Here is a 14,879-nt window from a genome sequence, read left to right as displayed (position 1 = left end):
CAGATACCATTTGTGGACAGACAGTGAGAAAGTTATTGTTTCGGGCGAATGAAACTCAAAAATTAGAAACATTTGGTTGCAAAGTAGAAAGGAAGGATGCAGAGAGCAAAAATAATGCCTGTGACCAAGTGAAGTCCATGACTGAATGGCAGCCATTGTGGGGGTAGTGAAGGCACTTTAAACACATGGTGCATCTGGAGGAAACAAAAGAAGCTGAACGGAAATGGAGTTGAGAGAACTTAAAATAAAAAGAAATGATGGAACCAAAATGCAAATCACTATATTTATAAAAAGCATAATCAATGCTGGAAAATCTGTTTCTCTGTCCAAATTTGCAGGCCAGATCATAAATGTGGAGAGAGAAAGATGCAGCACATTTCTCTTCAATACATATTTGATTTTTAACTTCTCTCTATTCTGGTGAGAAATCTTTGGTCTGAAACAACTCTGCCTCCTTCCAGAGATCCTGAGTATCTGGCTGAGCAACAGCAGCATTCTCCCCATCCTTATTTTACTGTCACCTTCTGTTATGCTTCAGATGCTTCCATTTACAATATTCAAGTTCTAATGCAGTTAAAATGAATCGTCTGCCAACTTGTCCTGCAACATTCAGATATCCACGCACAATTACAGCCATGTTGACATATTGCAACACACATAAAAGTTAGTCCTGACGAAGGGTCTCGGCTTGAAACGTCGACTGCACCTCTTCCTAGAGATGCTGCTTGGCCTGCTGCGTTCACCAGCAACTTTGATGTGTGTTGCTTGAATTTCCAGCATCTGCAGAATTCCTGCTGTTGACATATTGCACACCATTTAGAATTATGCCATTCGAACGGTATTCTGAATGGTAAAATGTGTCTGACTGAACTGACAGTCCATGATACCTTGCAGAACTTACAATTATGATTAGGAAACAAAGACAAGCAAGACTGCAACAGAAGGTCAGATGGAATGGATCTTGGGAATGAGAATAAACAAATGGCAGAAAGCACTTATGGCCGCAATCTCCTTCAGGAATATCCCGTCTCAACTGTGGAACAGATTGATCAGTCACTTCAGAACTCAAAATTGCCTAAGAGTGTCAATGCATTTCCCTTATCAGTGGGACCAGCACCCAAGTGGCTGAACAAACAAAGTGCAAGATCTTGGTCTCAATCCTGGTCCTTGTTGAACAAATACCTCCCCAAGATCTATGGTAGAGGTACAGATGAAAATGACATACTTCAACCATAAAAATATTCCTCTTTAGCAACTGGCCCAGACGGTGTTATTTACTTAATTCTACAAAATAATGTCTAAAAATTAGGAAATTGTAAAAAAAAGTATTTCTCCTTAAAGTCTTATTTGACCTAAACAGGCAAAATGATGTCCTTCCACTCACTTTCACTCAGAAAGTACGCCAATTCCCCTTGAACAATAGCTCAATTAAAGTGAGCATAGTAAGGCAATTGCATTCAGAGAATCAAATTTGAGAGGTAGGTGGCAACCATTCAGACAACTGTCTGTTAGTCGAGAAAGCCTAGTCCCCTACGTTGCTCTGCTATGTAATACGTATGGCAACTGATATGCACATCCATGTACTTTTTCTAAAAATGAAAGGAGATAGGGTTTCTCCCTCTATTATGCTTTCAGCAGCAAACTTCAAGACAATCTTAGTAAAAGTTCTTCCCTCTGAATTGTATACTAATTATTTTAACTTTACGATGCTTGGCTATCAGCCTCTCTGAAGACAATTAGCTAAATCTCCCTTAAATGTATACACTCATCTGAGTGCTACTGGTACCACGTAACCCACCTGTCGCATGGTCGGGTGGTCGGCAACTAAACCGGCTCCCCCACCAGGCTCGCCCGGTAAGGAGGGTGGCTAGTCACCCTGCAGGACGAAAAACAAGACCTGTCAAAGGGCGGATGAACCCTGTCATAGGGTCAACGGCCATCTAGCAAACACGTGCTGTGAAGCGCGGAAAAAGCATCCCTTGCATCGAAGCTTGGTCTGGTCATTCACTGCAACAGAACTTCCTCCAGCCATCTTGGACCCCACCATGCTGCTGGATCCGGGAGGGGATGTTGAGAGGGTGGGTCTGGACCAGTGCAAACCCCTACTCACCTAAAATCCACTCACGCACACGCTGTTCCTTTCTGAGGAGTGGGGTACTACCCCACTAACTGACTGAAGGGAACCATCATCATCTTATGGGATGGATAGCCAGAGGGAGACAGAGAGAGAGACTCAGTTCCAAAGCAAATAACTCCAGTTTAGCCGTAGATATAATTCCTGTTACACAGCTGTAAACCACCTTTCTGTAATCAACTTTGTCCTGTAATGTGAACAAAATGCGCACAGCACTCTACACACTATTCAAACATTCAGGAATTATCTCTATACTCATTTATTTTCTGCTTGGGTGAATGAATAAATGTGCCCTGTCCTGTATAAATTTAATTTGTTCTCCGGAATCTTTGACATTTATCCAAATATAGCAGTTTACAAAAGTTATTTTGGACCATGCAAAAACAAGAGCCACAGAAGTCTTCATAATTCACATCAGTAACTGCAGAACAGTGATTTTACACAAATTCCCATTTTCAGATTGACCAGTGAAACACCATTGAATTACAAATGGATCAATATTCATCAAATTCCTTTCACTTTAAGTGTCTTAAAATAATCTGAAACACAAGGTGAAAGCCAGAACTTAATTAGGCATTTTTAAAAAAAGTTTCAGCAGCCATTTTTCTCATTATCACTTTTTTCACAAAACAAACTACCAGATTCATTATGAGGAAGATGACTCCATCTGCCTCCTCTTGCTCAAATGAAGACAGATTATATTTTAATGCTAAACTTCTCACTGGCTTGCTAAATTTAAACAAATAATCTCCATCCTTCCAGAAAGAAAACTTGCTTCTAGTAACTACTGTAGTTCATTTAAATTCACCCCTCCTAACCCTCATAATTGGGAGGGGGGCAAAGACAGGAGATTGGGGCTGAGAGGAAAATGGATCAGCCATGATGAAATGGTGCAGCAGAATCGATGGGCCAAGTAGCCTAATTCTGCTCCTAGCAACATACACACACACATACATACACACAATGATGGAGGAATTCAGTAGGCCAGGCAGCATCTATGGAAAATAGTACAGTCAACATTTTGGGCCATACCTTTCATCAGGACAGGATGAAGGGTCTCAGCCCAAATCGTTGACTGTACTCTTTTCCTTAGATGCTGCCTGGCCTGCTGAGTTCCTCCAGCAGTGTGTATGTGGGTGTATGTCTGTCCGTGGCTTGGATTTCTAGTGTCTGCAGATTTTCTCTTGTTTGTAATTCTGCTCCTACATCTTATGGTCTAAATTCACTTCTCTTAGCACTCAAAGTTAATGAGGTGATTATGGCAGCTTATGGTGTGTAGGCCTTCGTTAGTTGAAGAGCCACAAGGTAATGGTGCAGCTACACTCATGCTAGAGCACACTGCTATTGTGTTCAGTTTTGGTCACCTCAGTACAGGAAGGATTTGGAAGCTTTAGAGAGGGTGCAAAGATTTACCAGGATGCAGCCCGGATTATAGAGCATATCTTATGAGAAAAGGTTGAGCAAGATGGGGCTTCTCTCTTTGGAGCAAGAAGGGTTACTTGAGTGAATAGCCAGCACCTTTTTCCCCCTAGGCAAGAAGGTATTTTAAAAGTGATTGAAGGAAAATATAAGAGGAATGTCAGAGGTATGTTAAGGTACAGAGTGATGAGGAGACGGAGTGCACTGCCAGGACAGATGGTAGAGGCAGATACATTAGGGACATCCAAGAGACTCAGATAGGCACATGTATGAAGGAAAAATGGAACACTTTGCAGGAGGGAAGGATTAGATTGACCTTAGGTCAAAAGATTGGCACAACATTGTGGCCCAATCGACCTGTACTGTGCATACTGATCCATGCTCTATGTTCTCAAAAACTGTCTAGTTACTTCCACTAGTTTACATTAATTTGACAACCCTGTTCAAAGCCGCAGGTCAAAAAATAAAGACTTGTGCAAAGTTTTAATTCATATTGCCTGCAGCACAGACTAACATCCGAAACAATGTCAACAACAGAAACATTCATTTTTAATGAGTTGGTTGACCATGCTCTGTTGCTTTTGGCCACATCTATTTAAAGAGTTCAGTCTAACTTATGAAAAACCTTGTTTTACTTAGTTCACTTAAGTCTTTAAGTAGGAGTAATTTCCAAACTGAAAGCTGGATGAAAAACTACCAAGAACATTTGCAAGCTATTTTGCAGGCATTAAGTGCACAGGCAAAACAGGATTTTTAATAGGCTGCAAAAGAAAATGTTCTACAACTTCCAACTCTATTTAAGTATATAGGAATCTCCATCCAGTAGGTCAATGACTGCATGATATTACAAAGCAACCACTTGTAAGAATTCACTCCAACACAAAAAGAATGCTCAACTTTCAAATGAGTTCACTTAGCAGGCATTCCATATGAACTGATTTCAGAATTTAAAAGGACCTTATGATTTAAGCAATTAGCCTGCAAAAACACAAAATATTGTAAGTGGAAATTAAAGATCTCTCCTATATTTAGTCACATTTCAACACCAACATTTTAGTCCATAAGTAACAATCCTAAATTGATATCAAGGTGTGTTATTTGACAGTTACCAACTTTCAGCTGCATTCCCCAATATACGCAAAGACAAATGGTCAGAGTCAGTGGTACCTTGTCTTTCTTGTCTTGTCTAGCATAGGGAAAACAAGGAATAACTGCGGTGACTCGAGATGACGATGCAAACTTGCAGGCATTTATCATTATCAATAGCTCCATTAAATTATCATTGATTTCCCCACAGCCACTTTGGATGACGTATACATCTTCACCTCGCACACTCTCCCCAATTTCCACACTGCAAAACAAAAGACATGCCATCATTGTTGAAATGTTCTGTAGAAAAAACAATATTTAAAAAGAAACCAACTCACTGTTTAATTCCTAGCAGGAGCAGAGATACCTGGTCGGGGTCATCTCACAGAGCGTCAGTACATTACATCACTCACTGGTACAGAGCCTCCACTCAGGCTACAAGCTGTGATGTCAGAAACTAGGCCGGTAACTGTCCTCGTTGCGTCCTTGTCAGGAACCTAGTGTAAATCCCTGCCCTCTGGAGTAATGAGTCACCTATCACTCAGTGTGGAGAGTTGTTTGTGGGAACTAGTTCAGCTAAGTAGGGAGGCTGCTTGGTGCCGTGATGTGGCTTAAGTATCTTGAGCAGCACAAAGAATGAAAGCCATTGCTGGGGATTGGCAGTGACCACTCCATGTGCTGACAGACCTAAGGATCCAACATCTCTCAATTTTCTATCGGATGCAATAAAAGTCACTCAAAGGAAGTCAAGGGTAACTTCCATCATACTTAACTAAAATATCAGGGCTGAGAAGCGTTGTGCAGTCAAACAAAGAAAGGAAGGCAGCACATCCAACACAGGAGACCATAGAGTCAGGATGATCTGTCAGTACCGTGGAGAACATTGGCCATTTGCCCAACAATGGCTTGTTTCTGCACAGCAGCAGGATACAGCCTAAAGTCCCATACATTTGCACTGAGCAGGTACTTACCCTGGCTCTTCCAATACCATACCCCAATGACAGCCTGGCCACACCAAGCCACGGTGTAATCTGCTGCTGGACTGTGAAGGGTTCCTTAACTCTGTTGCACTGCTAGGAATTCACTCCAGATTCCCAGCACTGTCAGTAATGTATCTCTCTACAAAGGTTCAATTACTCCTTTTAGTGCTAATTCCATTAGTATTCTTACTCTGGGAACACATCCTTCGTGTACTAGTGTAAACACAAAGGCAAAATCTTATTAAATAACAAATACAATTAAAATGCTACTCCACACAGTCAGACCAATCATTTTGAACTTTCCTCTGCAAACTGGATATGGGTAGACTACCCACATTTAAATAATGGTTTGACTGACTGTCTTCTACCCCATGTGTTTTTTTTAAATAAACATATAGAATATGCTGTGGACAAACAGTTTATAGTGCTGTATAAATCAGCACAGAAAATAACCATAGAACATTATTAAGACTAACTAAAAGAGTAAGTCACAGCATCAATTTTCATTCCTACTAAATGAAGTACTTCAGTTTCAACACCTCGGAAGGACCAGAAACAGACCATTATTCCTGCTGTCTTTCAATAAGATTCAGAGAGATCTTTAATCTGTAATTTTCCAGTATCAGCCTATATCCCCGCACTGGGATGGTAAAGTTGAACTCATGCAAACTGCTTGGATGGCATAACTGAAATTTCTGTTCATATGAGAGCATACGTGTGCAGTGCAATTCTACAGAACTTCAACAACTTCGGAAGAGAAACTCCGAAATAGTTCATAACATTTTCAAGCATCTTATTAGAAAACTTAGAATATTATGGAATGAAATACTACTGTTCCTTCAGATACTTCCGAGAATATTCACATCTTTACCACCATGAATAATTTTTAAAGTATTGCACATTTTTACTCAAAACATTGAGGTTTTTGTAGTATGACATTATACAGTTTAATAAGACTACACTACACTGGGAATTAGGTGGGTAGACACATTGTTATCGGTATTGGTTCAGAGTAGAAATGCCTCTCACATGGTAGAAAACAATTGAACTGAGAACACACCTGGTAATCTGAGTTTCAGATAGTAACATTTCACTTGTTCCAAGGGGCATTTATGTCATGTATATTTCTGACCATATTTCTCAAATCGGAAGAGACCAGATAGTTCTAGTATTAGTGCTCTGTAGAAACTGCAAATCAACCAACCCAGGGTTAATTTTCACCATTATATACTATGTAGAATGATATTTTTCTTTAGACCATAAATAATTGAAAAAATGTGTTCCATTCACTTACCTACTATTTATATTCACAGGAGGTAGGTAACGTCATACAACTGTTTTAAGGTAGCTATCTTCCGTACTGGCTTAATGCACTGGGCATTTAGTAGTTCGACCATTATTCTTACGATTGGTTCACATTTCATTTTATTAGGCAATTATATGAAACAGTAATCATCGACTTTGATCATAATTAAAATCCAAAGTTATTTTAAAGTTAGCTTCAATGTTGACACCCAAATGAAGTGACAGAGCATAGAATGTTCAGCTGAAAATGAAACTGATAGTATTAAACTGGTATTAAAATATTATGAAGCAAATAGCATATGCAAGCTGCAGGTATTTCAAATTTTAGATTTGGAAATATAAAGGTTTTCTTCTTAAAAAGCCATTTAAAGCCTGAATTTTAGTAAATGAAATTAACTAATTTAGTAAATGAAGGTCATGACTGGCTTCAGAAGAAACCAAATCCACCCTGTTTCCTCAGATGGAACTTTGCACTGAAGTCTAATTCAACTGCTTTATTACAACATGCAAATTCACCCCCCGCCCCCCAAAAAAGTTGCATCTATTTAATCAACTACCTACTTATGTTCAAGAATTTATTGATTCTAAACAAGCTTTTAGCAAAATGCAAAGTGTCAGCCCATTATGAATACACAGAATTATGGTACCAACCTCACTATATTGCAAAATTATGCAGGCAGCCCAATTCTGGCTGAATTATTACCAGTTCCCCACAGTATCAATCCCCACACCATGATCCATCTTTCCTATCAATAGCTGGGCTGCCTTAACTGCAATTGTTGGATCACATATAGTAAAGCTTGGTGATGTAAAACTATCAAAGCATAGGCATTCCAAACCAAACTGAATTTCTTAGCCATTATGATTACATTTTGGGACTGGAGGAACTCTCAGTAACTCCGATGGTTAGAACAGAATTTGTTAGCACAACTTGATGTGTATGCAAATACAGGAAAAAACTATTGCTCAATCCATATAAAACAATGCCTTGCCATCCTGTTCAACAGAATAATGAGAACAACGAGCAAACAATAATCATCGTAAGCCAAATATTATACTTCTGCTAAATAACCAAGGACTGAATCTTAACTGTGCAGTCATTCAAATACAGAGCTCATAGCAGGCTGCCTAGAGCATCAATGAAACTACTTAAAATGTTTATTTTGCCAATATCAACAGTTGTGTCCCATAACAAGGATTAGTTCCAGCCAGATTTAGTGAAGGGTATAAAATATCTTTATACCATTTGTTTCTCAAATATAAAGCTCAATGAAAAAGGTCTCCTATACAAGACCAAGAATTTATTTCCACAAATTATGAATGGAGTAGATTTGAAGATTGAGGCTGACATGAATCATGACAGCCTTATAATGTACTTAGTATCCTATTTCCTGCAGTTATCATACTGTGGCCGCTCTTCACAGAAGCACTGCAATTATGGAATTATTGAACATTCAGTTCTCAAGGCAGTACCACATGATTCAGTACTGTATGCTGCACTGTAATGCAATGATGTATAAAGCCAGTGAGCTGTTTTGGATTGGGCAGAGGGCAACATGTAAAATTTCCCAATGTTCCTATATGCCGCTAATACATTCAATAGCCAAGAGCAAAATGCAAATAAATGAACAAATCTATTCAATAAACTGCAAATCTGAAACCATTATCAACCACTATATCATACATATATGGATCAGATCTTCATACAGGAGTGGCACAGTAGCGTAGTGATTAGCACCATGCTTTACATTGCCAGTGACCCGGGTTCAATTCCCATCGTTGCATGTAAGGAATTTGTACATTCCCCCGTGACTGAGGTTTCCTCCGGGTGCTATGGTTTCCTCCCACAGTCCACAAATGCACTGACTGGTAGGTTAGTTGGTCATTGTAAAATGTCCCATAATTGAGATAGGATTAAATTGGGGATTGCTGGGCAGCACGGCTCAAAGGACTGGAAGGACCTGTTCCAAGCCAGCTCACAATTTAAAAAAAAGTTGAACCCCTTCATTCCAGCTTCCTCCCTTCCACACACCCTCTAGTTGACACTCATGATACACCCCATGACCATGTTGCATTGCTTATCATTTTCAGCCTCTGGAGCAGTATGCTGTCCACTTCCGTCCTGGTCTCTCAACTACTGGCCCTGCAGAGTTCCACCTGTCTGAACACATTGTTCTTCATTTTCATTTCTTCAAACCCTTGAAACCTACTCCCTATAAAATCATGTATTTTCATCTCCAAGTTGCAAGTCCATCACTGATGAAGATTTTCCCCCAAGAATCCAAAGCAACCTCTTTTGCAATGAACCTCCATTTGCATTGTTAACATATAAGAAAGACAGAGCTCTTGCATTCTAGCCAATGTCAAGTCTTCAATGAGCATTAAAATAGATCCAGCATGCTAAATATTATTGCACACAAAGCTATTGCTAAACTAGTGGCAATAGCTCTTGTACTTTTGGAACATCCTTGTATTACGAAAGCCATTACATAAATGCAATGGAAGACTTGTAAACAGCACTGGCAAACGCACAACTTCAAAGTACGACACTATTTTTTTCCCTCTCTCCAGCTGATAACGGACCTCATAACTTTGTAGCTGAGTGATAAGTAGTTCAGCCTGCTTCACATCAGTGGTGAATTGAAACCCTTCAAAAAATTTCTGCCAACTGTATTACTTATTTGTGTTTCTGGTTACCATATTATAAGAGATAATGGAGATTCTGGAAAGGGTTAAGTGTTTTAGGTTTTATCAGGATACTGCCTGGATTAGAGGGTATGAACTACAAGGAAGTTGACAAACTTTGTTATCTTTGCAGCAGAGGCTGAAGGGAGAGATGATAGAAGTTTCAGAATCAATTTTAATGTCACTGGCATACATCGTGAGATTTGTTGTTTTGCAGGAGAGGGAAAATCCAAGCCAGGCTGAAACACAGAGGAATGAGGCCTCCTCCACCCAGTATCTTGTTGGTGAATGTTTAGTCATAAACATGAGAATAAAGTTGACGATCTGAGGACAAGTCTGCTGTAGAGGCAGATGCGAAATCTCTCAATTGTTTACTGTATCAAGATTTGGTTATCTACAGATACGCCGAACATAGCAGTCAGATCAGAACAATCTACGATTTTCAGAATGGACTGAACTGCAGACTCCGGTAAGACTAAGGGAAGTGGCGTATGTTTTACGGCCAATGCTCACTTGTGCTCCAATGTGACAGTTATGTCCAACTTGTGTTCCCCCCAACTTGGAACACCTACCAAATGTGATCCTGATTGCATTTTACTAAATCAGATTACTTGGCTGTCCTACTACCTGCATACAGGCAGAGCAAAAAAAATAAACAAGTCTCTGGAGATTAGGATGACTAAGAGGTGGTCGCAGGAGGCAGATTGCTTTGAGTCAGTGGACTGTGCAGTGTTGAAGCACTCATCTAGAGATCTAAATGAATAGAACAGGGTGTAATGGGTTTTATTGAAACAATTGTAAATGAGGGTGCCTCCACTAAATCGTTCAGTCTTCCCCAATCAGAAGCCCTGGATAAACCATAACACTGAAAATCTGCTGAGGGCCAGATCAGAGGCATTCGAGTCTTGAGACGAAGAGGTGCAGGTATGATCTCTGAAAAGCCATCTCACGGGGGAGATTCCAGACCAAATGGCAGCTGTGGCAGGGTTTGATTGCTATACCCAGCTACAAAGTTCAATCAGGAGACATGGGGGACAGCAGGGCCGCTTCCAGATGAGCTCAATGTCTTCTATGCTAGCTTTGACCATCAGAACAGGGAGGAACCATCACGAACCATCACATCTCCTGATGATCTCAGTATCCGAGCTGACGTACAGGCAGACTTCAGGAGGGCGAAATCAAGAAAAGACAGGATAGGGTATCTGGCCACATACTAAAATCCTGTGATGACCAACTGGCTGGTGTGTACTCTGAGATCTTTAACCTCTCACTTTGGCAGTGTGTGGTCCCCAGCTGCCTCAAGCAGGCTTCAATCAAACCAGGGTCCAAGAAGAGTGTGGTGAGCTGCCTCAACGACCATCACCCGGTTATACTTACATCCACTGTGACAAAGTGATTTCAGAAGCTGGTGATGAAACATCAGCTCCTGCCTGAGAGGCGACTTGAATTCGCTCCGATTTCCTACTGGAGCAATGGGTCCAAAGCAAATGCCATCTCATTGGCTATTAACACAACCTTGGAACATCTGGACAGCAAAGATGCATACATCAAGATGCTCTTCATCAATTACAGCTCAGTATTTAATACCATCATCCCCTCAAAACTAGTCAATCAGCTCCAAGTCCTTAGCCTCAATACCTCCTTGTGCAATTGAATCCTGGATTTCCTCATTTTTGGACCCCAGTTTGGATTGACAACATCGTCTCCTCCACGAACTCCATCAGCATAGGTGCACCACAAGGCTGTGTGCTTGGTCCCTTTCTGTACTCACTTTGACTGTGTGGCTAAGCACAGCTCCAATACCTGATTCAAATCCGCTGATGACACCACCGTCGTGGGCTGTATCAAAGGTGGTGATCAATCTGCACTCCGGAGGGAGATTGAAAATTTAGCTGAGTGGTGTAGTCACAACCTCTCACTCAATGTCAGCAAGACCAAGGAACTGATTGTAGACTTCAGGAGAGGGAAACCAGAGGTCCATGAGCCCGTCCTCATTGGAGGATCTGAAGTGGAGAGGATTAGCAATTTTAAATTCTTGCATGTTACTATTTCAGAGGACCTGTCCTGGACCCAGCATGTAAGTGCAATTGTGAAAAGGAAACATGGCAACGTCTTAGGGGTCTGTGGAGATTTGGCATGACATCTAAAACATAAAATCCTACAACAGATAGTGGATTTGGCCCAGTACATCATGGGTAAAGCCCTCTGAACAATTGAGCACATCTGCAACAAACTGTTGTAAGAAAGCAGCATCCATCCTCAGAGATCCTCACCACCCAGCCATACTCTATGTACTGATAATAAAATCTACTTTGAACTTACAATAAACAAACTAAAAATTACTTTAAGAAATACATATTTAAAAATTAAACCAAATAAGTACTGCAAAAAGAAATCTGATGGTGGAGGGGAAGAAGCTGTTTCTGAAACATTGAGTGCGTGTCTTCAGGCTCCTGTAAAACCTTCTTGATGGTAGCAATGAGACAAGGTCATGTCCTGGGTAATGGATGCCACTTTATTGGGCATCACCCTTTGAAGGAGCCCTTGGTGCTGGGGAGGCCAGTGCCCCTGATGGAGCTGGCTGAGTTTACAACCTTCTGCGGCTTTTTCTGATCCTGTGCAGTGGCATACCAGACCAGACAGAGATGTAACCACGTGGAATGCTCTCCACAGTAAGAAAGGCATCCATTAGTCTTGCGAGACCACGGATCTGCATCTGGAAAGTTTTCACTCACCAGGGCGCAGGCCTGGGCAAAGTTGTATGGAAGACCGGCAGTTGCCCATGCTGCAAGTCTCCCCTCTCCATGACACCGATGTTGTCCAAGGGAAGGGCAAGGACCGATACAGCTTGGCACCAGTGTCGTCACAGAGCGCTGTGTGGTGAAGTGCCTTGCTCAAGGACACAACACGCCGCCTTGGCTGGAGCTCAAACTCACGACCTTCAGGTCGCTAGTCGAATGCCTTAACCACCTGGCCACGTGCCCACAGTACATCAGTAGAAATTTGCGAGAGTCTATAAGCTTACATGAGGCATAGATAGGGTAGATAATCAGAATCCCTTACTCCACCAACCCCTCAAACCCAGGTATAAGTGTTAAGTACTAGAAAATATGGTGAGAAGACGAAAGTTTGAAGGAGACATGCAGAGACTTTTCTTTTTAAATACAAAAAGGGGTGAGTGCCTAGAATGAGCCGCCGGGGTGTGGGGCAAGCAGATATGATAATGGGGTTCAAGAGGCTGCTAGACAGTCAAAAGAATTTTGCAGAGAGGGAGGGGTATGGATTTGATAGAGGTAGAAGAGAATCAGTTCAATTTGACATCATGTTCAGTGTAGACATTGTGGGCCAAAGGGTCTGTTCTTGTTCTGCACTTTGCTGAAGAACAGTGACAGAAGCTGTGGAGAGAAGGGAGAATGCAAAAAAGGTCAGGGAAAGAAGAAGGGAAGGGTGCCTAAAGTTTGAGGAAAGAATGGGGTGGTGTGTGAGAGGTTGGTAGGGAACAAGAGATAGTGAGGGAGCCGGAGAGTGGAAAAACTAAGACAATTATACCATTGGTCCAAGACTTCACCATCAAACCCACGTTAGCCGATAGGCCATAGCTATGCAGTGTTAAATGAAATCACATTTATGCACCTTTCACTTCTCAATATGAAGCCTAGGGTCTGGAGTGTTTTGACACTCTAACTAGCCAGTAGCTAGTTGCTGGACAGTCTTTGTTGATTGTTATTTCTTCATCACTGTGATGAGAAGACCAATTCAAAATACAACATGTTGGCTATACCTCCAAAAGGTAATCATAGTAATGCAATCTTCATGGGGTGGGGGGGGGGGGGGCGGCAGGAAGCGTCGACTCAGACCATGAGGCGCATCGGGCATTTTCATGCCTTACAAGGCGCAGATTGGAAGTCTGTGTGGGGCGCCACTCCTCAGACACTAGAGCAATGTCTGATTAAGTGCCTTGCTCAAGGGCATAAACACACTGCCACAGCTGAGACTCGAACTAGCGACCTTGAGATCACTAGACGAACGCCTTAACAACTTGGCCACAGGAAGGGCAAGGACCGATACATGAGGTGGGTGGGTTTTGCCTTAAAGCAAAAATATGTTTTAATGCCTCAACAATTCTAGTGGGACAAGGGACCTTTGACTCACTAGTGTAAAAACAGTATGCCATGCCCATTAGCAGAAACCCCCACTATCTACCAAAAACAAATCTACGGATGAGGTCTGTGTTGTGTTCTTTATATCTATACGTACCGTGGGTTAACAATAAGTAATCATATTCTGGAAGAATTAGAACTTTTATTTACAGCAACAAAACCAAACCACGTTTTTAACCAGGCCTCACTTGTGCTTTCACTTCTTCAATTGGATCCTGATTCTTGTCACTCTTTGGCTTCAGATCCGTATTGTACTGTACCGGCAAGTTTGGCCTCTATCCTCCTGCAGAGGTGAGATTGTGATGGAATGCATGGCCCATTGATGCATGTGCGTTACTTCCAGAGGGAAAAATCGCAACTCCTGGTTTTGGTGGCAACGCTTTGTCAGATGCTGGTAATAAACGGATGGGTCTGGGAGCTTTCTTTATGACTTCTAGCCGTTCCATTCTGTCACTGTATTCTGAGTCTGTATCACTGTCCAGGACTAATACTCTTTTCACCAAATTCAGTCTCTCACAGACAGATAGACCCAGTATTGACTGTACATTCTTTGGCACCACCACAAATGAAAGTGTGTGCACAATCTTTTTGTGTGATACTTTTGCCATAAATGTTCCTTTAACTGGAATGTCTGCACCTGAATACCCAGTCACTTTCATATTTGTCTTATGTAACTTTGGTCTTGGCTTTAATGCATTAAACTCAGATTCTGCAAGAACATTTACTTGTGCTCCAGTATCAAGCTTAAACTGAATATTGTTTTGGTTCACTTGCAATGGAATAGTCCAGTCATTCTCACTTTGCTTGTTTTCACAAAGCACATCTATATAAAGCTCAAGTTCGTTTTCAAGCACTGCATTTACTTGTTTTATTTTTTTTTCTACTTCTGCAACAGTGTGAAAAATACTTACTGCAGTCGTTGCACATTTTCCCCATACGCTGGACACTGTTTTGGCCGGTGCTGCCGCCCACAGCGATCAGATAGCTTTTTTCTCTCAGATGGTGTCTTGTTCTCTGTTGGTTTTGTTGTTGTTTTATTATTATTTCTAATATGTTCGCACTTTTTCACAGCGTCTACCTGGCAGCCCTCAGTGAATAGCTCTTTAG

At 41.4% G+C, this 14,879-nt stretch overlaps 1 protein-coding gene across 3 annotated transcripts in view; it reads right to left on the bottom strand.

Annotated features, from left to right (window-relative positions):
* LOC140199821 (ribose-phosphate pyrophosphokinase 2-like) overlaps window positions 1-14,879 on the bottom strand; it is a 48,258-nt gene that overhangs the window by 23,312 nt on the left and 10,067 nt on the right. For 2 of the 3 annotated variants that reach the window (XM_072262323.1, XM_072262321.1), the window contains exon 2: window positions 4,721-4,904. In XM_072262323.1, coding sequence (XP_072118424.1) covers window positions 4,721-4,904 — 184 coding nt within the window. Of the gene's footprint in view, window positions 1-1,789; window positions 1,799-4,720; window positions 4,905-14,879 lie in introns of all 3 variants that reach the window. The other variant, XM_072262322.1, reaches the window with a different exon arrangement.

The sequence above is a fragment of the Mobula birostris genome, chromosome 6, assembly GCF_030028105.1.
Source record: "Mobula birostris isolate sMobBir1 chromosome 6, sMobBir1.hap1, whole genome shotgun sequence".
Classification (NCBI taxonomy): Eukaryota; Metazoa; Chordata; class Chondrichthyes; order Myliobatiformes; family Myliobatidae; genus Mobula; species Mobula birostris.
Note: the sequence above shows the minus strand (reverse complement) of the source record. Positions and strands in the feature narration are given on the sequence as shown.